The following is a 25,083-nucleotide window of genomic DNA, read 5'->3' as shown; positions in this document are numbered from 1 at the left end:
TTCCTACTACACACACAAACACACACACACACACACAAATCATTTCATTCCAAATGTAAATATTACCAAGGCTGAAAAGCCTGATCTCAAGAATATGTGGGAGCTAGGTGCTGGTGGCTCACGCCTGTAATCCTAGCTACTCAGGAGGCTGAGATCTGAGGATCAAGGTTCAAAGCCAGCCTGGGCAGGAAAGTCTGTGAGACTCTTATCTCCAATAAACCACTAGAAAACTGGAAGTGGTGCTGTGGCTCAAGTGGTAGAACGCTGGCCTTGAGCTGAAGAGCTGAGGGATAGCACCCAAACCCAAGTTCAAGCTCCACAACCACCACCACCACCAACAATAAATATGTGGCATTGGAACCTGAGAGAGGGATCTCAGGTCTAGCTTTTCCAGTCTTTTCCTGATAACAAGATCCAGAGAAAGGCCCATGGGCGATGGGGGAAGGAGTGCAAACAGGCATGTTACTGAGCTCCCCAGAACACTGGCTGGAGTGAAGTAGGAGTGGGGCGCTTACCTCTATCCAGGGGTGACACCCAGACTTCCTCTGAGCCGCAGTTCCCCACCCCCATACAGTATTTTAGAAGCATGCTGTGTGCGCCCCACAGAGCGTTCCCTCTTCAACACAGAGCCATCAAATCAACTCAGAGTCTTGCTCCTCTTTAATTTTCGTCTGGTAGGTACACAGCTCGGCTAAGCAAGAGGCAAAAAGAAGGCTAGGTAGTCACAGCAGGGCTATGTGAGGGATTAGGAACAAAGCCCCATCGTCATCCGGCTGCCTGATTGACTCCATAGCCTGGGGTCCCACTGGAACTCTTGCTCCCATGGTTTTGTCCAGCTGGGGCACAGGACTGCCAGAGGGAAGAAGCCGTATCTAGCTGTGGACCAGGCTGTCCTCTTAATAGCCGGCAGCCTCTCCATCCTTCCTCAGATCAGATGCTGCGTACACACAGGGTCCCTCCTGAGATATGGCTTGGACCACATTCAGGAAAAAGAGCCTTGGTGTCTGTTTCTGGCCACGGTCTTCGAGCCCCTTCTGTACCTCCTGGAGAGTAGAGAAGGAAGGTTCACGTGGAGAGTGGTCAATTTCTTTCCATAAGAGAGATGTCTGGATTGAAAAAAATGGACCTGCAAGGTGGGACTGGGCAGTGGGGAGGGGGCTGAGGACACAGAACAGGGCTGGATGCTGTTTTCAGGGCATGAATTTCTATGACATAATCAATAGCTTGAAAAAAATCCAAAAGATAAAAAAAAAAGGAGCAGGAGGGACTATGCGAGGAGGCTGTTACTCAGTTTGACATTGTGATTAATGTCTTTTTTGTTGTTGTTTATTTTATTTATTTTACTACCTTTAAATAGTTGTACAAAGGAGTTTCAATTCAACATAAGAGATTAATGTCTTTTTTAAAAACGGATTAGTTTCTACCCTGGGTCCAATTCACTAGGACCTCTGAGAGGTTCTAGTGAGGCCTTCAATGGAGGATCTAGCTTTAAAGGGCTTCAGACTGAAAGGGTCCTGATTAGGAGTCTGTTGAAGTAAAGCTTTCTAGAAGGCTGAGATTGGGCCTTTGTATCCTATATCCTCCATACACCAGAAACTGTCCCACTTGAGATCTCTAGCCTTGACTCAAGGATCTCTGTGACCAGGGACCCTTGGGATATTGAGGAGGACAGAGTTCTGGGTTTGAGATATCTAGGTTTGTGGACTGTGGCACTGTATAAGGCTTGTGATCTCTACACACAGATGAGAAGACTCGAGATCTCAGATATTCCAGAATATAGAAGGTTCCTTGAGTCATGGAGCCTTGAAAGTTTATGGATTGCAGACTCATCTAGAAGAATCCAAAGCTACAGACCCCATATTCCCAGAATACTATATGTCCAAGAAAATTAGAGTCCCATACTAAAGGCACAAGTCATCCCAGAATAAAAGACCCTCAGTGCCTAGGGCCCTAGTAGATCAGATCTAAGGCACCCAATCTGTGAACTTAGAAGCAGTTAGAGACTAAGGAAAGTCTTCAGCCCTGAGGTTGCTTGTTTCTAAAATATTAAATACCTTGTCCTAGAGTATGGCCCCCACAAGTCTCAATTTGTAAAAGGGCAAAAGTCCTAGTCCTGTGCTTCCTCAGTTCCATGCTTCCAGGTATCAATTTGGATGAATGGATCAAGAACTTCGCTTAATCAATACCCCAAATTCGAGAGATGAAGGTAGTTCTCAGGACCAGTGCCTCTGATCCAAAGCCATCAGGTACATATATCAGGTCATCTGAGCTGCCAACAGAGCCATGTCATTGGAACCCTGTAATCTTAGTTCTAAGTAAAGATACAGATTGCCCAACATCCTTAAACCTGAAGGCTGAAACAAAAGCTAGATTTTTCAGTCCTCAGAGGTTCTGTTCCTTAGAATGTAGTATCCAAACTGCCTCCCTTGCCTCAGTCCACACATGCTTTGTCAATGAAAGTCCTGACAGACTCAAGATCTCCAATGTAGGGCTGGGAAGGTAGCTCAGTGGTAGAGAGTTTGCCTTGCATGCATGAGATCCTGGGTTCGATTCCTCAGCACCACATAAGAAAAAAGAAAAAAGCCAGAAGTGGTGGTGTGGCTCAAGTGGTAGAGCGCTAGCCTTGAGCCGAAGAGCTGAGGGACAGCGCCTCCCAACCACCTCCCCCCCCCCGCCGCCGCCAAAAAAAAGATCTCCAATGTAAGTTTAGGATTTTCTCCATAGAAATATCCCAGGGTTTGCATATCTTACACTGGACCACTAGGTTCCATTAATCTTAGTTCCCAGACTCATTTTTCAAATTCTCAGAGTAGAAGGTCCTGGAGTACCAGTCTTTGAGAATTAATGTTTGCAGAGTAAGGACTGTTGGCCAATGATCAAGGAGAAAGGACTTAAAAGGATGCTCTCTGGATTCTGGATCTTCTAGAAATGAGTTTCTGGGAGCCTAGTTGCCCTGGGAGAGCATTCAAGGTCACTAAGAAAGATCTACACAGGGAGGGACACTTCAGAATTCACCCAAGTTTGGGCCAACAGGCGGAGGTCCTTGGTGTTAAGGACCAAATACCAAGCAAGGTTCTCAGGCACTGCAGTTGCTTTTTTTGTTTTTGTTTTTGTTTTTTGTTTTTTTTTTGCCGGTTGTGGAGCCTAAACTCTGGGCCAGGGCGCTGTCCTTCAGCTCTTTAGCTCAAGCTAGCACTGTACCACTTGAGCTACAGCGCCACTGCGGGCTTTTTCTGCTTATGTGGTGCTGAGGAATGGAACTCAGGGCCTCCATGCATGTGAAGCAAGCACTCTACCACTGAGCCACCTTCCCAGCCCCTGCAGCTGCTTCTTGATTTACAGTGTGACTATGTCCAATAAACTCATCATAAATTGAAAATATCCTAAGTCAAACTGGACATGGTGGCTCATGTTTGTCATCCTAGCTACTTGGGAGGCTGAGATTTGGAGGACTGTGGTTTGAAGCCATCCCAAGTCCTTCTCAACTCATAGTTGGGTACAGTGACCTATTATCCCAAGCTAGACAGGAGGCTGAGACTGAGAGGATCATGGTTCCAGGCCAGCCTGGGCAGAAAAAATCCGTGAGACTCCATCTCCAAAGTGGGAAGCTGGGCATAGCGGCATGCACCTGTGACCCAGAAATGATAGAAGCAAGACCCTATCTCAAAAATAACCAGTAAAAGACAGGGTGGCTCCTGTCTGTAATCCTAGTTACTCAGAGGCTGGGACCTGGAGAATTGTGGTTTCAAGCCAGTTTGAGCAGAAGTCTGTGATACTAGGCACCAGTGGCTCATGTCTGTAATCCCAGGTAGTCAGGAAACTGAGATCTGAGGATCATGGTTCAAAGCCAATGTGAGCAGGAAAGCCTGTGAGACTCTTGATTATCTCCAATAAATAACCAAAATTCGGAAGTTAAGCTGTGATTCAAGCGGTAGAGCACTAGCCTTGAGCAAAAAAAGCTTAACACTTGGGCCCTAAGAGACTACATGTTCAAAAACATTAGCCTTGGGGCTGGGAAGGTGGCTCAGTGGCAGAGCGCTTGCCTTGCATGCTCGAGGCCCTGGGTTCGATTCCTCAGCACCACATAAGCAAAAAGAAAAAAGCCGGAAGTGGCGCTGTGGCTCAAGTGGTAGAGCGCTAGCCTTGAGCTGAAGAGCTGAGGGACAGCACCCAGGCCCAGAGTTCAGGCCCCACGACTGGACCCAAAAAAAAAAAAAAAGACAGCATGAACAGATCAAGATGTGGAGTTCCTTAGCCTGGGAGAAGCACAAGTAATAGCCTGCAGCCTGCCCTGGAGGCCTTGGGAGAGGCCAGTTGCCTTCCATAAACTTCTAATGAACCCTCATAGGTACCCTTGCCTGGGATACCCAGAAACTGAGCTCCTCCCAAGAAGTGGAGGCCTATGAGCAGCAAGGACTTGGGTGTGGGGTGATTCAGACACTGGTCTCACCTGGCTGAATTCAGGCTCATATTCCACACGACCCTTGCTGTTGACATGCAGGATAGGGGCTGCAATGGCTTCTGCCAGATCAAAGCCAAGCCACAGCTTGTTCATGATGGTCTGGGACAGAGGGGAGAAGAGGATGCAGGAATGGAGGGGCACCCATTACTCCACAGGAATGGTCCCAAACCCACCCAACAAGGCCTCTCAGACAAGGGAGGGCTCTATGCAAGAACCCTCGGACTTACCTGGACCACCGCAGAGATGATGAGCTCTCCGCCAGCCCCACCAATAATCAGCTTTGATCTCTGGGCTTCGTTGACCAAGATGGAGGGTACCATGGATGATGGTGGCCTCTCACCTGGAACTGAGAGCCCAACGGGCACCACGCACAAACTCTGGGAGCAGCACCAACCCTGTCCGCACTCATTACTGAGTCAGTGGCTTGTACAAGCAGGGCAATCCACCCAGTGGTCAGCATAGCCACCCACCTTCCTCCTCTCCCCCCAGAGAGGGTTGCTTATAGAAGCTGAGCCAGAGACCTTGCTCTTACCAGGTTGTGGGGTGACCTTGAGTCCTGGCTGCTGTCTCCAACATAGATCCAGCAGTTCATTGTTGAGGAGAATGCCAGTCCGTGGTGAGTACACCATTGCTCCAAAGCTGCAGCCAGGGGAGACGGAGCTTGGAGCTTGGAGCTTTGGTTCTCACGAACCCAGTGCCAACCTCTCAGGATTGTCTGTGTCACAGCTGCCCACCGGCAGGCAGAAGCCTAGCACCAATCAGAGGCCCCCTCTAAGATCCCTTTGTGCCCTCCTACCCCAGCAACAGCCTTGTTTTAGCCAGAGATGTCTTGGGTGTGAGATTCCTTTTATCAGACAGGAAAAAGAGAAGAGAAAAAGCAAAGTGCAGCTTCCCTGGGGCTAGGGGAGGCCAGAAGTGTAGACCAAGCTGGAGACAAAGGGGGTTTAGATCCTAGGAGCAAACAACAGGGTCCTTTCTTTCTGCCCCTGGGCCCCACTCACGGTGTGTTGATGGTGCTGGTGGCAGCCACAGCGCTACCATCCTCTCCTAGCACAGACACGTGGGAGGTGCCCATCCTCAGGCCCCAGGCTCCAGTCAAGTTGTAGTAGCTGAGCTGATGGTCCCCATGGTCATCGATCTGCTGGCGGATGTGCTGGGCCAGAGCGTCCTCCAGCAAATCTTGGGAGGCATTCTGGGGTGGGTGGGCAGGCAGCAGGGTCAGCGAAGTGCCAGGTAGGGTCCTCAGAGCAGAGGGTAGGTTGAACTCAGTTTCCTTGGGCACTCTTTCCAGTCTATCTCGGAGAGACTTCCTTGAATTCAGGCTATGCCCAGACCTGTCATTCCAGAGTCCCCAGGGCCACTATTGAACAGTTCCTTCCAAAAACCACATAGAAATCTCTCCATCCTTCCCCTGCCATGCCTGACCCTTCCCTACTTCCTTCTGAGCTTTGGGACAGGGAAGAGGATTCCCAGATGACTCCAGGAGCCTCACCTGGACCATTGGGTGGCTGCGAGGGTCCCACAGCCGCCACCTCTGACCTCCTGCAAACTTGAGTGTCTCCACGAGGTGGTGATACATGTTCACTTTCCCTTCAGGCTGGGCCACCGATTCTGCAGAGAAGTTGAACCCTGGAAAGGCAGTGGAGAATAGATGGGGGTCATCCTGTGTGGTGGAGCAAATGTTGGCTTCCCCTCCACAGAAAGATTTAGTCATGTCCTAACGCCCAGACTCTGTGACTATACTTTAAACAGTACAAGAGTCAGGATTATCTTCCATAGTAAAATAAGTCAAATTAAGGATTGTGAGAGAAGGTAATTATCCTGGATATGCAGGTGGGCCCTAGGCATGAGTCATGTGTATTGTTATAAATCAGACATTGAGGAAAGGAGGAGCCAATATAGCGGGTCCTTCTTATCTGCAGTTTTATTTTCCCCAGTTTCAGCGACCTAATCCCAGTCTGGAAATAGTAAATAAAAATTCCAGACATAAACAATGCATAAACTTTAAGTGTATGTCCCGGTGAAATTTTAAATTGAGTAGTGGGATGAAAACTCATGCTGTTCAGCTCCATCTTACCAGGGATATGAATCATCCCTATGTCTAGTGGATCTACACTGTATACGCTGCCTGCCTGCCTGTCAGTCCTTACCTATTGGCCTACCATCCAAATGATTAGATCAGTGTTCATTTCAGTAGGGTACTTATACTAAAGTAAGACCTATTTCAATTAACAATGGCTCCAAAGGACAAGAATAGTGCTCTGGAAAGTCTCCAAAGATCCGTGTGTTAAAACCTTGGTCCTCAGCTTAGTGTTCTGAGGAAGTAGTGAAACTATTAAGAGGTGGAACCTAGTGGGAGGCTTTGGGTTATTGGGCACGTGGCGCAGAAGGGGTTTATGGAACACAACTTCTTCCTCTTCCTCTTTTACTTTCCAGCTGCCATAAGGTGAGTCGCTTTCTCGACTGCAGGCTTCTGTGATGTGTACCACCTTACCATACCACACCACAGCCCCCAAAGCAATGAACCAACCAAGAATGGATTGAAGCCCTCTTAAACTGTGAGCCAAAATAAATCTTTTGTCTTCATAAGCAGATTTATCACAAGCATTTGTTACAGCAATGGAAAGCTAATACAAATAAGGATGCTGGCAATTTGTGGGATTTCGGGATAGGGTGGGTATGAGTTCAAACTGGGATTTAAACTCAGAGCCTGAGTGTTGTCCTTTAGCTTTTTGGCTAAAGGCTAGTGCTCTACCACTTGAGTCACAGCACCACTACCAGATTTTTGGTGGTTAATTGGAGATAAGAGTCTCATGGACTCCCCTGTCTGGGCTAGCATCAAGCTGTGATCCTCAGATCTCCACCTTCTGAGTAGCTAGGATTTATACGAACGAGCCACTGACATTCAGCTTGATGCTGACAATTTGAATATATCAAAGAGAAGCTGTAAAGTGCTTCCTTTTAAGCGAAAGTGCACTTGATTATTATTGGTAATTCTTATTATGCCTATTTCATAAATTAAAATTTATCATAGGTGTGTGAGTGTGAGTGTGTATGTGTAAGAACATAATATATATATACATCCAATTAAGGTCCTGGAATGTGTCCCCTGCAGATAAACACTATTGTAAGGCTGCAGAGGCAGAAATTAGATTGATGCAGCCAAAGAAGCTGGAAAAGACAAAGAACAGGTTTTTCCCTGGAACCCCTGGAGGGAATGTGGCCCCATGAACAATGTGCTGTGAAATTTCCAGTACTGTACAGTAATACAGTGTTGTTGTATGGTCATGATAATTTGTTATAGTATCCACCAGACACTAATACAGCCAGCCTAAGGCAGTCTCAGACCTAGGAAGCCTCCTTCAGGCTATGATATCCTGGGTTTTCGTCCCAGGCCTAAGTGCAGACCTCATATGGGAAGCTCATTCATCTGAAGAGTCTGCCTGTTCCTGTGCCATGCCTTTGTACCTACTAGGGAGGAGGATGTCAGTTCTTCCAACAAAACCTCAAATACCAGTCCTCTAGAGTAGCTCTAGAACATACCATCCTGACTGGTGTCTATAGTACTCTTTTTTTCTTTTCCTTTTCTTTTTTTGACAGTCCTGAGGCTTGAACTCAGGGCCTGGCACTGTTCCTGAGCTTCTTTTTGCTCAAGGGTAGTACTCTGACATTTGAGCCACAGTATCACTTCTGGCTTTCTCTGAGTATGTGATACTGAGCAGAATAAGCAGTGGCACCTGCTATGGTTGGGATGTGTTTTGAGTATCTCCTAGTGTTCCATTGTGATTGAGGACTTAGTCCTCTAATTGCTGCATTGGGAAATTGTCTTTAAGAAGTGGGGGCTGGTGGGAGGTACTTAGGTTGCTGGAGGCTAGAAGGTGGCTTATGTGAGGTACCTTAGTAGTTCTCAAAAGAGGGTTATTTCCAGGTGCTGATGGCTCACGTCTGTAATCTTAGCTACTCAGGAGGCTGCAATCTGAGGATCACAGTTTGAAGCCAGCCTGGGCAGGAAAGTCTGTGAGACTCTTCTCTCTAATAAAAAACAAAAAACAAAAAAACAAAAAAAACTACTCAGAAAAAGCCAGAAGTGATGTTGTGGCTCAAGTGGTAGAGTGCTAATCTTGAGCAAAAGAAACTCAGAGCCAGTACCCAGGCCCTGAGTTCAAACCCCAGGACCAGTTTAAAAAAAAAGTTGTTATGAAAAGAGCAGGTTGAACCCTACTCAGCTCTCACAGCTACTTGGCTTGAGATATGACCACTTACTCAGACACAAGTTTTCACCATTGTGGTCTACCATCACCACTTAGCATGGGTCCCTTATCAGAACAGAGCCAATGAGCCAAAGCAAATGCAATGCCCTTGAATCTCCAAAACTCATGAAATAGAACTCCTTTTCTAGAAGCAGAGGTATGGCTCAAGTGGCAGAGCACCAGCCTTGAATGAAAAAGCCCAAGATCCTAAACTCAAGCCCCAGTACCAACACACACACACACACACACACACACACACACACACACACACACACACATACACACACACACACACGCAAACAAACAAAAACTCTTTTTCTTTTTTAAGTTTTTTTTTTGGGGGGGGGAGGGTCCGGTCGTGGGGTTTGAACTCTGGGCCTGGGCACTGTCCCTCAGCTCTTCAGCTCAAGGCTAGCGCCCTACCACTTGAGCCACAGCGCCACTTCCGGCTTTTTTCTTTTTGCTTATGTGGTGCTGAGGAATCGAACCCAGAGCCTCAGGCATGCAAGGCAAGCGCTCTACCACTGAGCCACCTTCCCAGCCCCCCTTCCTTTTCTTTATAAGTAGCCACATCAGGGTTTTTTGTTTGTTTTTTTAAATAATGATGAAAACTGATTAAATCACTCTGCCTGGCTATGGTTGGGCTGGGAGGTCAGGTTCCCAGGAGAGGAGCCCTAAGATTTTACCCCTGAGCACATTGAGGATAAAGCTGAGAACGGCGCCCCCTCCAGGTGGTGGTGGTGAGTACAGGGTATAGTTTCCCAGGGACATCTCCAGGGCATCTACCACTTCAGGCTGGAATGCAGCTAGGTCCTGGAGCGTCAGTTGGCTTCCTGAGTTGAAAAGGAGAGAGATCCAGGTACAGATGTCAAAAGTAAGGCAAAAGAAGGATTAACATTGGCCCCAGGACACTGGAGGGGGGTGGTCCTCTTGGCCCTTAGCCATTGTAGACCTGGTGAAGTGATGGGTCTGTGAGCAGTGGAATGGGGCGGGTAGATCCGAAGAAGATGTGAAGAAGGGGAGAGGAAGAAGAACGTGTACAAACTCAGTTTCCTAGGCCTACATAATGATGTGGAACTGCCTTCTGCTGGCTTTGAGAGGGCCTTGCCCTTTGAAGTCCTAGACCACAGAAGCCCCTGAAGCCAACAGGGACTTGGCTGGACACCTGGCCTCTCCCTGGCCTCTGCCCTGGGAGCAGCAGGCACTCTATCAGAGCTTGGGGAAGACCTCACATTCAACTCCCAGCACCCAGAATTTGGCTCTTTCTGTGTTCAGGACAGATATTAGAATGTCAGGGTAGCTAACCTTCCTTGGCAATGTCCTCTATCAGCATCTGGCCCAGTCTCCCTGTGTAGAAGGCCTCTGCACCCTCCGTGGCCACAGTCTCCAGTGTGGTGGCCAGAGCAGGCCATGGGAATGGGTCCTGAGGCCTCAGGATTTCTGTCCCATTGAAGAAGAGCTGCCTGGGGGAACAGGGAAGCAATCTCAGAGTAAGAAAGGGTCCACAGGGCAGCCCTTCTGCCAGTGATCTAGTGGGATCCTTGGGACTTTTCTTGGGGAACAGCCCTGGCTTAGGAGCCTGAGGTACTTAAGATGAAAAACAATGGGATAGATTCTCTTAAGAACAGGGCACAAGGCACCATTACTTAGCAATAAACTCTTCAGGGCCTGATCTATCTGAAGCTAGGTTTCAATCTGAGACAGAAAAGCCCTGACCAGGCCTTATGGTCCCTGACACCTCCAGTTCAAGGCAGAACTGAGGCAGAGCTGAGACCTGGTTAGGCTCAGATAGAAGATGGTCTTGAACCCGGGACCACCACTGCTTACCTCAGGGTAGATGCATACAAAGAAGGCCTCAGAAAGGTGCTGTTCAGGAACTTGCTGAGGATAGAGGGCATACGGTAGCCCCCTCGGAGCAGTGTGATGGTGGGCTCGAACAGTTGTGCCCAGGGCAGGCGGCCATAGCGGCGGTGGGCCTCTGCATAGCCACGGAGCTCCCCAGGAACCCCGATCCACTGAACTCCTGTACAGAATACCCCTGCCCTCAGCTCTGTGGCTTCCAAGCTGGTCAAGAGCTTCCTACTTTTCTCTCTGCCCGTCTCCTGTCCTCCTCAGCATGTCAGCCAGAGAAAGCTTTTGGAACCCAGGTACAGACCTTCTGTGGCTCCACAGGACAAGGCACTGGACTGGGGCTTGAACTCAGAGGCTGAGCACTGTCACTTAGCTTTGTTGTTCAAGGCTAGCACTCTAGCACTTGAGCCACAGCTCTACTTCTTGCTTTGGTGGTTCATTGGAGATAAGAATCTCATGGATTTTCCTGCCTGGGGTGGCTTTGAACCACAATCCTCAGATCTCAGCCTACCAAGTATCTAAGACTATAGGCATGAACCGCCAGTGTCTGACAGAGAAGACACTTCTACACATAGTCCATATTAAAAAGTCTGCAGCTAAGCCCTGTCTCAAAAACCTATTTCCACTGAACACCCAGAACATTCCTCAGCCTGGCCCTCTCCTGGGAATACCCCTCCTTATTCAGACAGACCCCACACGCACACCCCAAGAAACACTCTCCTGACTCCAGGTCTCCAACTTCCAGCTCCCATGATAGGGTGTCATAGCCTGTCCAGAAGGCATATGGCCCTGTTAGCCATCCACAATGGCTTAGCAGGGTGGGGTGGAAGACCCTTTCAGAGCTCACCTGTGCCCAATGGCAGGGCCTTTCCACACTGGTCCAGCAGGTCCCGGTTGTGCTTGGCAGGTACTGTCTCTCTGGCGTTGATGACCTCTACCTTTCCTGGAGTGAGGGTAGATCAAGAGGGTGGTCATGGTTCTGTCAGACGGTCTTAGACTGTCCTAGATCTCAGCTTTTCTCAGTGTGCTCACACTTGCAGGGCTTTCAACCCGAGGTGAAAGAGGCAGGACAAAGAGGCCTCCGTGTCCCAGGAAGGGGCATAGGAAGGGTTAGTGGTTTGGGACAAGTTGGCCCTCCCCGTGGAGGAGAACATGGGCCCACCTGTTGTTGCATTGTAGACTGTGAAGATGACCCCTCCGCCCAGGCCCATGCTCTGGGGGTTGACAACACCCGTGCAGACCAGGGCTGCGATTGCAGCATCCACAGGTGAGCCTTGCTGCTGGAGGATGGCTCTAAGAGACAAGGCACAAGGTCAGTGGTTTGCTTGCCCTCCCACAGCCTCCGCATCTGGGCTCATGTAGATAGCACTCACTGGGAAGGAATGACAGGTGAATGGGTGGCCTGTTGGCTGCCAGAAAACCCCAGTTTAAGTCAGAAAACAGACTGGGCAGCCTCTTCTTCAAGTCCAGCTGTTTAGTGGGTTTATCTATAATGTAAGTTACACCACTCTTTTCAGTTCGTAAAGAGCTTCTGCGAACATGGTTTCTAGGAGCTCCTGACAGCAAAGGCTCATTTGTTGTTGTTGTTGTTGTTGTTGTTTTGGGGGGGGTCCGGTCGTGGGGCCTGAACTCTGGGCCTGGGCGCTGTCCCTCAGCTCTTCAGCTCAAGGCTAGCGCTCTACCACTTGAGCCACAGCACTACTTCCAGCTTTTTTCTTTTTGCTTATGTGGTGCAGAGGAATTGAACCCAGGGCCTCAGGCATGCAAGGCAAGTGCTCTACCACTGAGCCACTTTCCCAGCCCCAGCAAAGGCTCATTTGTAACTGGTAGAACCTGGCCTGGATCACCCCCTTACTGTTTCTTCTTGGACGCTACTCCCCATCTTTACTGGTTTCAAACCCTTTAAAAGGCGGTCACTCATGACTCCTGGAAACTGACCTGCCTCCAGGCCCTAGGACTGAGCTTCTAGCCCTTTTGGCTAGCTTTGGTCAGCTAGCCTGGGGTGCAGCAATCCTGTCCTTAGGACAACAACCCTGCACAGCTCACCTGGGGCTGCCTCTTCCCTAATACTCAGAAACCTCCCTTATACCCCCTAAAAGCCAGTATTTAAGGCCTTGTTATCAATGAGGAAATAAGATTTGAAGGAGTGGCCCTGAGTACCTTGTTCTCCTCTCATAGGACACTTGACCCCAGCAACTTCCCTCAGCTCAGTTCCTACAGCTTGATCAGTCCATCCCAAACTCCAGCCCTCCCCAGATTCTGACTTCTGTATTCTTATCATGTGCCAAATAAAGACACGGAATCTTAGAATGGGAAAGGGGACAGTAAGCTAGCTATAGGAACAAAAGTCTATATGATCAGGCATAATTACAAATTTAAAAATAAAACACCATCAACAAATCTAGTAAGGAAACCAAGATCAGAAGATTGAAGTATGGGAGGTGGTTAAGGTAGAAAAGTCCAAAAGAGGGGCTGGGAAAGTGGCTCAGTAGTACAGCGCTTGCCTTGCATGCCTGAGGCTCTGGGTTCGATTCCTCAGCACCACATAAGCAAAAAAGAAAAAAGCCAGAAATGGCACTGTGGCTCAAGTGGTAGAGTGCTAGCCTTGAGCTGAAGAGCTGAGGGACAGCACCTAGGCCCAGAGTTCAGGCCCCACTACCGGACCCCCCCCCCCCAAAAAAAGAAAAGTCCAAAAGATTCCATCTCCAATTAACCAGCAAAACACTAAGCTAGAGGTGTGGCTGAAATGGTAGAGCACCAGCCATGAATGAGGAAACTGAGGGATAGTAAAAGACCTGAGTTCAAGCCCTGGTCTGGGAATAGTGGGGAAGGGGAAGAAAGACAGATTGCCTTCAAAGAAGCAAAATTAGACCTAGAGCTTACTCCTTAGTAGATCTGAAAAAGACCAGAGATGAGGACATGATGTTTTTACAGTAAGGGAAATGCTGGGCTATTCAGGAGGCTACTGTGATCTGAGGATCACAGTTCAAAGCCAGCCCGGGCAGGAAAGTCTGTGAAACTCTTATCTCCAATAAACACTCAGAAAACTGGAAGTGGCACTGTAGCTCAAGTGGTAGAGTGCTCACCTTGAGCTGAAGAGCTGAGGGACAGCGCCCAGGCCCAGAGTTCAAGCCCCACAACCGACAAAAAACAAACAGACAAATAAACAAAAACCTCAGTATTTCAGACAGGGGAAGTGGGCATCTCAGAAGCTGAGCTAACCAACAGGTCAGCCTGGGCTACATATAGATCTTATATCAAGGAGAAAAGAAGGAGGAAGAAGATGAAGAGAAAGAAGAAGAAAAGAGGAGGAGGATGAAGGAAGGAAGGAAAGAAGGAAGGAAGGAAGGAAAAACAAGTAGGAAAGAAGGAATTTTTTTTTAAAGAAACATCAAGGAGAAAATTACAAGCACACATAATTTCCCTTAAAATAGTGATTAGAAATAGAGTAAATTACATATAAATATGAATAAGAATCTTCCTCCCACCTCTCATGCTGGTAGTGGGGTAGTTTCTCTTAGCTTTCTCTTAGCTTTTTTTTGTTTGTTTGTTGTTGTTGTTGTTGTGGGGCTTCAACTCAGCTTGGGCGCTGTCCTTGTACTCTTCAGCTGAAGGCGAGTGCTCTACCGCTTGAGCCACAGCACCACTTCTGGTTTTCTAATGGGTTTATTGGAGATAGTCTCATGAACTTTCCTGCCTGTTCTGGCTTTGAACCTCGATCCTCAGATCTCAGCCTCCTGAGTAGCTAGGATTACAGGCGTGAGCCACCGGCTCCCAGTTTCTTAGCTTTTTTGCTCAAGGCTGGTGCTCTACCCCTTGAGTCACAGCTCTATTTTTGTATTATTTTCTGGCTAATGGATTTTCTTGCTCAGGCTGGCTTTAAACTTCAATCTTCATATCTCAGCCTCTTAAGTAGCTATAATTACAGGCATGAGCCAGTGGTGCTGGCAACAGTGAGACTTTTAAGTATATCTTTTTAACGTCTAACTGGGAGCAACACTTTTAAGTATACCTTTTTTTTTTTTTTTTGCCAGTCTCGGGGCCTGAACTCTGGGCCTGGGCGCTGTCCCTCAGTTCTTCAGCTCAAGGCAAGTACTCTACCACTTGAGCTACAGTGCCACTTTGGCTTTTTCTGCTTATGTGGCACTGAGGAATTGAACCCAGGGCCTCATACATGCAAGGCAAGCGCTCTACCACTGAACCACCTTCCCAGCCAAGTATACCTTTTTTATTAAAAAATAAATTAAAATAAAAGTAAGTTGTAGGCTGAGATCTGAGGATCATGGTTTGAAGCCAATCCAGGCTGGAAAGTCCACTTAATTGTCAAAAAATCCGGAAGTGGCTGGAATGTAGCTTAGTGGTAGAATGCTTGCCTAGTATGCATGAAGCCCTGGGTTCAATTCCTTAGTACCACATAAACCAAAAAAGCTGGACGTTGTGCTATGGCTCAAGTGGTATAGTGCTAACCTTGAACAAAAGAAGCTCAGGGACAAGCCGGGTACCCATGGCGCATGCCTGTAATCCTAGCTACTCAGGAGGCTGAGATCTGAGGATCGAGGTTCAAAGCCAGCCTGGGCAGGAAACTCCGTGAAACTCTTATCTCCAATAAACCACCAGAAAACCGGAAGTGGCACTGTAGCTCAAGTGGTAGAGTGTTCACCTTGAGCTGAAGAGTGCAGGGACAGAGCCCAAGCCCAGAGTTCAAGCCCCACGACCCACCAAAAAAAAAAAAAAGAAGAAGCTCAGAGACAGCACCCAGGCCCTGAATTCAAGCCTGAGGACTGGCCAAAAAAAAAAAAAAAAAAAAGCGTAGCTGTAGCTCAAGTAGTAGCGTATTAACTTTGAATACAAAATCTCAGACCCTGAGTTTCAGCCCCTGTACCAACACAATAACAAACAAACAAACAAACAAATAATGAGAAAATAAGATCCTAAAATGAAAACATATTGAAAAAACAAGCTAATAGTATATTAAACTAAAAACACCAACCTACCAGAAAAATCTTTTAATTAATTGTACATATTTTGTGGGATCTATGCTAAGGACAAAAATAAAATAAAACTTTTGTAAAACAGGATATCTCAAATTTCACCTAGTAGATTTATTGTTAGTAATAAGGAAGTGGAGCTGTAATAATATTGTTATTGAAGCAATTCCAAAACCCTTTTATGAGTATTTTCGGATAGGACAGGAAAGTAAATACACTGACATTTGGGGGGGACTTTGTCACATGGGAAAAGAATTTATAAATACAGGCTAGAGAAAGATGGGAAACCAGCCCTGTTGGGGCTGGGAGTGGGAGGTAGGAACCGTCAGTATGAAGCATGGTATTTCCTAAAGATTTGCTTGTTCTGCCTCTCTACATAGAAACAACCAAGCAGTAAAGGCATCCTACGTGGCAACAAGCAGGCCTCGGTTCCAGATTGTAGGTGCTAAAATATCATTATTTCCTGGGTGCCCATGTTGCATGAGTATAATTATAACTACTCAGGAAGCTGAGGTCTGAGGATCTCAGTTCAAAGCCAGTCAAAGCAGGAAAGTCTCTAAAACTTTATCTCCAATTAACCCATAAAAAGACATAAAATGGAGGTATGGCTCAAGTGGTAAGGTGTCAGCCTTGAGCAGGAAAAGCTAAGCAAGAGTGTGAGGTCTGAGTCCAAGCCCCCAGTATACTCTTCTCTCTCTCTCTCTCTCTCTCTCTCTCTGTCTCTCTCTCTCTGTCTGTCTCTCTCTGTCTCTGTCTCTCTCTCTCTCTCTTTCTCTCGCTGGATGGAACCCAGGGTCTCTTGAATGCTAGGCAAGTGTTCTATCACTGAGCCATGACCTCCTCCTCATGTATTTGATATAAGACGAAAACGGGTATGATGTGCTGTACACAGAAAAAGATATGTACCACACAGCACTCATGGTTGGATTCCCCCTCTGCCTGGTGCCAGGCAGGCACCTCAGCTCCCTGAGCCTGAGGAGCTGTGAAATGTGGGTATTTCTGGCCAGCAGGAGAATTTACAGATCTCTAATGTAGTTGTCAAAAAGTCAGGAGACTTCCATCACCATCACTGTGGCCACACACCTACTCAGACATGTGTGTTCACAGGCACATATTTTCACACATGTAAATAGTGCTTGGGCATGAAGGGCATTTCCCCGAGTCCCAGAGGACAGGAAATACAGTCATTTCCTAGTGAGCTGACCCACAGCATCGAGAGCCACAAGGGTCCCAGCCCCACAGGAAGGGGAAGGACTGAGATGAAAAGTTATGGCCCTGGCAGCAGGGAACTAGGGACTACACCCTAGCCCCCCTCCTCCCACCCCCCAGTCCCTTATCCAGACCCAGTCACAGAATAGATCGTTAGAGTGCTGGCTGTTGAGGGAGCATTTCCCTCAAGTGCAGCGTGCCCCATGCCTTGCTGGGCTTGGTAATGCTCTCAGCCATCCTACGAGGAAAGTGCCCACTTGAGCCCCACTTCACAGATGAGGAGACTGAGGTGGCAATTTGTCCACTGTCCCTGCTCGCCCCTGTGGCCCACAGGCACTCCAGATGAATATAGAGGAGCAGACAAATCCCAGCCCCTGGGTATTCAGTTGCACCCACCCCCCACTCCTGCCACCACACACACACTTACATACGATCACACCCTCGCCCGTGCCAGCCCAGACTCCAACCCTTAAAGGTTTTCTCATTAGAGGCCTTGTGGAAGGCCATCACTCCTGAGTCTTACTCACTTGCTTGTGTAAAAGCTTTGGCCTTCATGGGTCAAGTTCAGGGACAGGGCAAAGATTGAAGTTCCTGAGAAGAGGGATAGAAGGCTCTAGGATCTCTGATTCCTCCCATAGCTCTGGCACCTTTCTACCCCTGCAAGAGCAACGGCAGCCACAACAGAAGAACCATACACCAGTGGTAGCCGAGCCCACCCACTGGGATCCTTCCTTTCTTTCTCTCTTTCTTTCTTCCTTCCTTCCTTCCTTCCTTCTTTCCTTCCTTCCTTCTTTCCTTCCTTCCTTCCTTCTTTCCTTCATCTCTCTCTCTCTCTCTCTCTTTCTCTCTTTTCTTTCTTCCTTTTGTTCTTTCTTTCATTCATTCTTTTCTTTTCTTTCTTTTTTTTTTTTTTGTCAGTTGTGGGGCTTGAACTCTGGGCCTGGGTGCTGTCCCTCAGCTCTTCAGCTCAAGGTGAGCGCTCTACCACTTGAGCCACAGGGCCACTTCTGGTTTTCTGAGTGTTTTTGTGAAGCCTGAACAAAATATAGCAACTTTAGGTTTGGATTCCATTTTGTCTAGGAAATGTGTCAGCAATTCCCCTTGATCCCCTTAAGCCCAAATTCCAGGAACAAGCCTCTTTACGGTGAGTTCCATTAACTACAGCTAATCAGCATATAACAGGAAAAACCAAAAGTTCCAAATGTTCCTGCAAGTTAAAGACCACTCGGTCGCAGCTCAGACTATCTGCTTTAACCAATCATTTTGAAGAGCATCAACCCCATGAACCAGCCAATCCCCAGTACCTGGTCTGTTCCCGCCACCGTTACACGGTGTGATATGATTTGTTAGGTGTTTCAATGACGCATAAAAGTCCCTAAAAACCCTATAACAACCCTGCTGAACAAGAGATTGGGACTCACAATTTCTGACCTACTGTGTCAGGGAAGGTTTGTGAGTCCGGCTTGAGCTGTAATAAACGACTCTTGTGCATTTATATCAGCGACGGCTCCCTGGTGGTCTTTGGGGGGAGGGGGAGTCTTCAGCCTAGTACTTCAGTTTATTGGAAATAAGAGTCTCACGGACTTTCCTGCCCAGACTGACTTTGAACTGTGATCCTCAGAGCTCAGCCTCCCATAGTTGGAATTACAGGAATGATCAATGCCTACACCTGGCTCACTGCGATCTTTTCTTTCTTTCTTTTTTTTGTCGGTGGTGGGGCTTGAACTCTGGGCTTGGGCATTATCCCTCAGCTCTTCAGCTCAAGGCGAGCACTCTACCACTTGAGCCATAGCGCCACTTCAGGTTTTCTAGTGGTTTATTGGAGATAAGAGTCTCATGGAGGGGCTGGGAAGGTGGCTCAGTGGTAGAGCGCTTGCCTTGCATGCATGAGGCCCTGGGTTCGACTCTTCAGCACCACATAAGCAAAAAGAAAAAAGCCGGAAGTGGCGCTGTGGCTCAAGTGGTAGAGCGCTAGCCTTGAGCTGAAGAGCTGAGGGACAGACAGCTCCCAGGCCCAGAGTTCAGGCCCTACAACTGGACCCCGCCCCCCCCCCCAAAAAAAAAGGAGTCTCATGGATTTTCCTGCCCAGTCTGGCTTTGAACCTTGATCCTCAGATCTCAACCTCCTGAGTAGCTAGGATTATAGGCATGAGCCACCGCACCTGGCTTCATTTTTTAAATAATTTTTTTATTGTGAAAATGCTGTACAGAGGGGTTACAATCACATGAGCAAGGTAATGATTACTTTTTTTTTTTTTTTTGTCGGTCATGGGGCTTGAACTCTGGGCTTGGGCACTGTCCCTGTGCTCTTCAGCTCAAGGCGAGCGCTCTACCGCTTGAGCCACAGCACCACTTCCATGAGTACATTTCTTATCAAGCATTGTTGCTTCCTCCTTTGTTTTCCCCCTACCATCCCTTCCCGCCCACCTCCACAACTAATGGAGAAGCAAGCCCATCTACTAGAAGAGCAGAATCTCTGAGAAGCCACAGCAGATGAAGCTCACAATATGGAAAAAAATCCCCCTAGCCTTGAAACTCCAGAAGTCCGCTTCAAAGATGAACCTTCATTGGGTGCCAGTGGCATTTTTTGTTGTTGTTGTTGGCCATGGATCTTGAACTTTGGGCCTGGGAGATTTTCAGCTCTTCAGCTCAAGGCTAGCGCTCTACCACTTGAGCCACAGCGCCACTTCCGGCTTTTTCTGCTTATGTGGTGCTGAGGAATTGAACCCAGGGCCTCATGCATGCAAGGCAAGCACTCTATCACTGAGCCACCTTCCGAGCCCAGGCCAGTGGCTTTCTAGTTACTCAGAAAACAGAGACCTGAGGATCAAGGCTCAAAGCCAGCCCGAGTAGAAAAGTCTATAAGACATTCTTCTCCAATTAACCTCCAAGAAGCCAGAAGTGGAGGTGTGGCTCGAGTGGTAGAGCACCAGCCTTGAGTACAATACAAAAAAAGATGAACGAGCAGAAGCGCTCGCCAGTCCCGCAGATCTGTGTCTTGCTTCAACAGTGTTTGGACGGAACAGACCCGGGAACTCCTCCTTTCCACCACCATCTGCCTCTCCACTCACCGCCTCTGACCCTGATCTTCTCGCCCGTTGCTTGCTTCCAAGACCAACCAACACTGTGTTTTTCTGTGGTTAGCTCTGTATCGATGACCAGCCATGACCTCCCAGATTCATCAGAATTACTCCACCGAGTTTGGAGGCTACCATCAACCGCCTGGTCAACTTGCATCTGCGGGCCTCCTACATCTACCTTCTCTGGGCTACTATTTTGATCATGACCATGTGGCTCTGGAGGGCGTGGGCGCCCAGCGCCTCCTGAAGATACAGAACCAGGATGTGCAGAAACCTTCTCAGGATGAGTGGGGTAAAACCGTGGAAGCCATGGAAGCCGCCCTGGCCCTGGAGAAGAATCTGAACCAAGCCATTGTGGATCTTCATACCTTGGGTTCTGCTCACACAGACCCCCATCTCTTCCTAGAGAACCACTTCCTGGATGAAGAGGTGAAGCTCATCAAGGAGATGGGCGACTACTTAACCAACCTTCGCAGGCTGGGGGCGGCCCCTCAGGCCCAGTGGGGCGAGTATCTTTTCAAACGCCTCACCCTCAAACACGACTAGAAAACTCCAGAGTCCAGCAGCCTTTGAGGGGCCATCTCTACCTCACCAGACATCAGGGTTTCTGCCCGAGCTTCTGCCTTTAGCCATTGGGAAACTTCCTAACTAACCATCATGGAGCCCTTCCCAAGCCTTGGACCAAATGAAAAGAACACTCATCCAGGGACTCAGGCTGCAGCAGACTGCCCTGGGAGGAAAATGTGGTGGTGAGAGATGGGGACAGCAGGAAGGAAGGAACATGGACTTGTAAGGCCCCTATGGGAAAGATGTTGGCCAGTAGCCAGGCATCTTCCTGAGGCCCCTCAGTCTAGCCAGGGTCACCTGATCTAGGAGACTCCAAGTGGCTGTTGGAGCTTCCTCCTACTTGTGGCTTCTTAAAACAGGAACAGGAAGCAGAAAGTTGTTTGACAAAACATTGAAGAGAAACCACACCCTTTCATATCATCTACGAACAGAGCAAGAATTCCAACAGTGTGGGAGTAGATCAAAGCAGAGACTACTCCCCACCCTCAAACTGACCTCATGCACAAAGCAGACCCCAGATAGGCTCAAGGAAACCCATCAAGTACCCAATCTGCTCAGAGATTTTGTGGCAGCAGACCCATTCCTAGATCCCTTGTCTCCCTTCCCCTGGTCATCTCTGAGGCCTGAGGTCCCCCAGCTTAGTTTATATTTTTGAAATTTCAAGTTTAGATGGGGAAAAGCATCCCTATACAGCCTCACATGGCAGGGGTGGTCTCATTCCCTACCATCCCTGAAGGTTGAAATCTGAGGATCATGGTTCAAAACCAACCCAGTAAGGAAAGCTCATGAGACTCATCTCTCCAATTAACCACCAAAAAAGCTGGGAATGAAGCTGTGGCTCAAGTGGTAGGTGCCAGCCTTGAGCAAGAAAGCTACAAAAGCTAAGGGATAGTGGCTAGGCCCTGAGTACAAGCCCCAGTACTGGTGTGTGTGTGTTAGCACACACACACACACACACACACATATACACACACACATTTTGAGATGAAGCAGCTGCCTGCCCATCCCTGAGTAGCCATTCACAGCCACTTCCATCCTAAAAGTAGGCACAAGTACAAGTTAGAAGAGATAGAGATCTCAGAAGACCAGCTCAGCAGCAAGTGGGAGAAGGAAGGGTGGAATGATGGGAAAGGGAAGGGAGGAATGAATGAATGAAAAGGTGGGCAAATGAATAAACAGCAAAAGAACACATGTCTTGAAACCAGGAAGAAGAAGACAGAAGTCCTCTCTGCCCAGCTTTGCCTGAGCAGAATGGGCCAGGGTCTGCCACACTCTTCTGTTATAGAACCCACCCTTGGGTTTACAAACCACCTCGAGTCTTCACCGTAGCCTGTAAAGCTGATATTCTGGGAAGTAGACCAAGTTGGTTAGCAGAATGTTTCTGGGGACCCAGTGAGAATTGGGGGTCCAGAAGGAGCTTCCTGCCGTGTTTCACTCTAGTGAGAGATTTTTTTGTTTTGTTTTGTTTTGTTTTTTGTGGGTCGTGGGGCTTGAACTCTGGGCTTGGGTGCTATCCCTCAGCTCCTCAGCTCAAGGCGAGCGCTCTACCACTTGAGCCACAGCGCCAATTCCTAATGAGAGATTTTTCACAGGCTAGGTTTCCTGGAAGAAGGTGAGGAAATGGCAGCTATGGCCTGCCAAACAGCAGTCACAGGTCCAGGCCCTGTGACATGGGGGAAAGTCCATGAAGGAAGTGGCATTAGCAGGGGGATTGAAGGGAAATGGAACCTGGGCAGTACTGTGTGCACCCAGCAGGCCAGCACCCATACACAGATCCCCTGAACCCCCTTGCCTATACCCCTGGGAAAAGGCCCCAGCCTTGGCCAACTGGTCTTGCTGACAGGTCCATTGCAGGTCATAAGAGTTAGGCTGGCCAGAACAGGGATATGGCTACAGAGCCCTTTTAGAGTTTCTATGTCAAACCTTGGTTGTACAAGTGGATCTCTTGAGCCCTCGATCTAGGAATGGACTCAAAACACTGCCCGTGCAACATTGCCATTGCTCCCATGGGGTTTCCCTATCTGCTCTGTGGACTTACCTGCCACCCATCTTGTGCAAGGTCCTGGGGCTTACTCCTTGCTGGTGATGCTAGAGCTCAAATCCACACGGCCCTTCTTCCATGAGCCAGCCTATACCCTCCTGTGCCTTTCCCCACACACTCGCCACAGGCACACAGTCTCCAAGAGAAGCCAGCAGCCAAGGGCCACCAGTTCCCCCCCAACTCTTACCGTCCAATGTCTGAGCAGACTTTGGAGTCAGCAGCTACAGCGGCATGGGCAAAGGCTTGGGGGCCACAGGAAGGAGGGTGGTGAGCGAGAACCACAGCCAGCACAACAATGGCCAGCCCCAGCCCTAGCCCCAGCAAGACCAGGCTGACGATGGCCCTGTGGCACTGAGCCATGGCTGCTGGCCTGGGAGGAGAGGGGAGGCAGGTAGGCAGGTAGGCCAGAGGTTGGACAGACAGACAGGCACATAAATGGACAAGAAGCTGCACAGGTAGACTCACTGATGAGTGAACAGATGGAAAAATCGAGGCAGAAACAGATAGATTGACATCTAAGCCAGACAGCTGGACAGAGAGGAAGGTTCGATGGACATTATGCAGAGATGGGCTTAAAAGAAAGGAGATCAGACAGATGGATTGACAGACAAACAGCAGGCAGACAAGCAGATGGATTTACAGACAGACAGATGGATATCAGCAGCCTCTGCCCTCCTCAAGTACGTGCTGCAAAGAGATCTGCCCACAAGCTTGAACTTCTAGTTTTTAGCCCTAGCCTGGTGGGGCAGCAGGCCAGGGCGTCTATTGGGGGAAGTTTTTTTCCTTGCAATGTGGCTGGGGTTAACTCTTTCACTACCAGTTGATCCTCTGGCCCTCCTGTCCACCCCATGGCACCAGGGGCAAGGGGCTTGCATGCAGGGCTCCCAGGGACCCTTGTACCATTCCCCTGGTTCCCAGAAACACAGAGAAGGCTGTTAGGAGTGACCCCACCCTTTCCTGGATCAGGCCCTGAGAGCCAAACCCCCCTCCCAACCCAGGGCGGAACTCCACTCTCAGATGAGCAGCAGCTCAGCCTTGTCATTCATATGGCCCAGAAGAGAAGCTGAAGGAGGATCCAAGGTAGAGTCGTATAGCTTATCTCAGCCACAACCTGGCTCAGAGCCCAGCATGCTGCCGCTGTCCTTAGAGGGGGCAGGATGCAGACAGGCCACGTGTCTAATCGGAGGCATCCAGTGCCACTGGACCATCCTACCCCCTGGGACCTGCTGACTTGAAGATACACTCTTGAACTTCTTGGGGAGCAATGCTACCCTGTTTGGGTTCCCAAGCCTCCTCCCCTCACTCAGTCTCTCCCTGCTGGTTCCTTGTGACCATCAGTCTCAGGGTTATTCCTACACTGGCCCCATGTCTCCTCCCTGGGGACACTGCCTTGTGTGTTGCTGGAGCTAGCAAGTTTGATGAGATGCAGGGCCCAAGGGCAATAGCTTAGAAACAGTTGCCACAGCCCTACACTGCCTTCCTTTCTACCATAGCACTGACCTTTGCAGGCCATACATGGAGTCATAGCCCACCTCCTGGTATAGCCAAGAAATGAGACCCAGAGCTAGAGAGTGTCTGCCCAGATTACACTGGGACCTCCTTGCCAGATTCCCTGGTCAGTCTGAGTCAAGAGACTGTTTCCCATAAGCCTGTTGTCATAGTTGTCTTAAGTAGGCTGGTGCTGTCCCCCAGGCTGCAGTGGCGTTGGCCAATCAGGAATGAAAGTGCATCCCACCCGCTCACCACAGTCCTCAGAGGACAAAAACAGGGAGGGCTAGGGATGGGGACATCTCTGTAGTTATTCTGATCAGGCAGAGGCCAGGGTACAGAGACAGTATGGGCAAAGGCCCAGGGGGAAGGATTTGTGTCATGCTGGGATTTCTGCCAGAGGCTAGGCTGGGTGATTCAGCTCAGAAGATCCTGAATGCCCTAATCTAGGAAGTGATGGAGGAGAAGATGGGATGAAAAGAGAGGTATTCAGCTCCCCCATCCCTGAACTTGTCTGGGACTAAGCCCCATGAGGCCTGGGGAACCTGGATTCATCCACCAGCACGTTGGAGCAGTGAGTGCTGTTTCCCATCTTCCACTCTCTCATAGCTGTGAGACCTAAAACAGATCTCAGTCTTTTCCATGCAAATGGGGCCATGGCCTTTCCTTTTATTTATTTTTTACTTTTTTATTTTTATTTTTTTTGGGTCTGGTCGTGGGGCCTGAACTCTGGGCCTGGGTGCTGTCCCTCAGCTCTTCAGCTCAAAGCTAGTGCTCTACCACTTGAGCCACAGCGCCACTTCTGGCTTTTTTCTTTTTACTTATGTGGTGCTGAGGAATTGAACCCAGGGCCTCAGGCATGCAAGGCAAGCACTCTACCACTGAGCCACCTTCCCAGCCCCGGCCTTTCCTTTTAGACTAAAGATTTAGGAGTGACTGCCACACCCCACTACCCAGCCTCTGTCTCTTTCCCAGAGAACCCACTAGGCTTTAGTGTTAGACCCTGGATGAAGCCTGAAGACCCAACTCCCATTTCCTGTTGGAAAGAAATCAGGTTTCCCAGCTTGCCAACCCCCTCCACCAGCCTGTGTTCCTTAGGGCCCTCTACTTGTCACTTGCCAGAGGTGATTATCAGCCAAACTGTGAC

The 25,083-nt window shown here is 48.9% G+C and overlaps 1 protein-coding gene and 1 pseudogene across 2 annotated transcripts; one reads left to right on the top strand and one right to left on the bottom strand.

Moving 5' to 3' along the window:
* Window positions 1–637: 637 nt before the first annotated feature.
* Window positions 638–23,144, bottom strand: Ggt5 (gamma-glutamyltransferase 5). 2 transcript variants are annotated; one of them, XM_042666169.1, is made up of 12 exons: window positions 22,636–23,144; window positions 11,726–11,856; window positions 11,411–11,506; window positions 10,540–10,735; window positions 10,018–10,175; window positions 9,399–9,545; window positions 5,955–6,091; window positions 5,464–5,654; window positions 4,995–5,101; window positions 4,690–4,808; window positions 4,451–4,561; window positions 638–1,043 (listed from the first exon to the last, which is right to left on the bottom strand). In XM_042666169.1, exons 1-12 carry the CDS (start codon window positions 22,806–22,808, stop codon window positions 897–899), a joined length of 1,713 nt encoding a protein of 570 aa, XP_042522103.1. In that variant the 5' UTR covers window positions 22,809–23,144; the 3' UTR covers window positions 638–896. The 2 variants fall into 2 exon arrangements, with proteins under 2 accessions (XP_042522103.1, XP_042522104.1); XM_042666170.1 differs by having other exon boundaries at window positions 23,089–23,096.
* LOC122095866 lies at window positions 19,896–20,408 on the top strand (annotated as a pseudogene).
* Window positions 23,145–25,083: the final 1,939 nt, after the last annotated feature.

The sequence above is a fragment of the Dipodomys spectabilis genome, unplaced genomic scaffold (genome assembly GCF_019054845.1).
Source record: "Dipodomys spectabilis isolate Male_0828 unplaced genomic scaffold, ASM1905484v1 ptg000363l, whole genome shotgun sequence".
In the NCBI taxonomy this organism is placed as follows: domain Eukaryota; kingdom Metazoa; phylum Chordata; class Mammalia; order Rodentia; family Heteromyidae; genus Dipodomys; species Dipodomys spectabilis.
Note: the sequence above shows the minus strand (reverse complement) of the source record. Positions and strands in the feature narration are given on the sequence as shown.

Excerpts from the sequence above, each read along its gene's own strand:
- Ggt5 (XM_042666169.1), bottom strand. The coding sequence starts at position 22,808 with ATGGCTCAGTGCCACAGGGCCATCGTCAGCCTGGTCTTGCTGGGGCTA. Across the intron at positions 5,655-5,954 it reads GCAGCCACCCAATGGTCCAG|AATGCCTCCCAAGATTTGCT; the intron begins GTGAGGCTCCTG and ends CACCCACCCCAG. Across the intron at positions 4,809-4,994 it reads CAAGGTCACCCCACAACCTG|TTCCAGGTGAGAGGCCACCA; the intron begins GTAAGAGCAAGG and ends TTGGGCTCTCAG.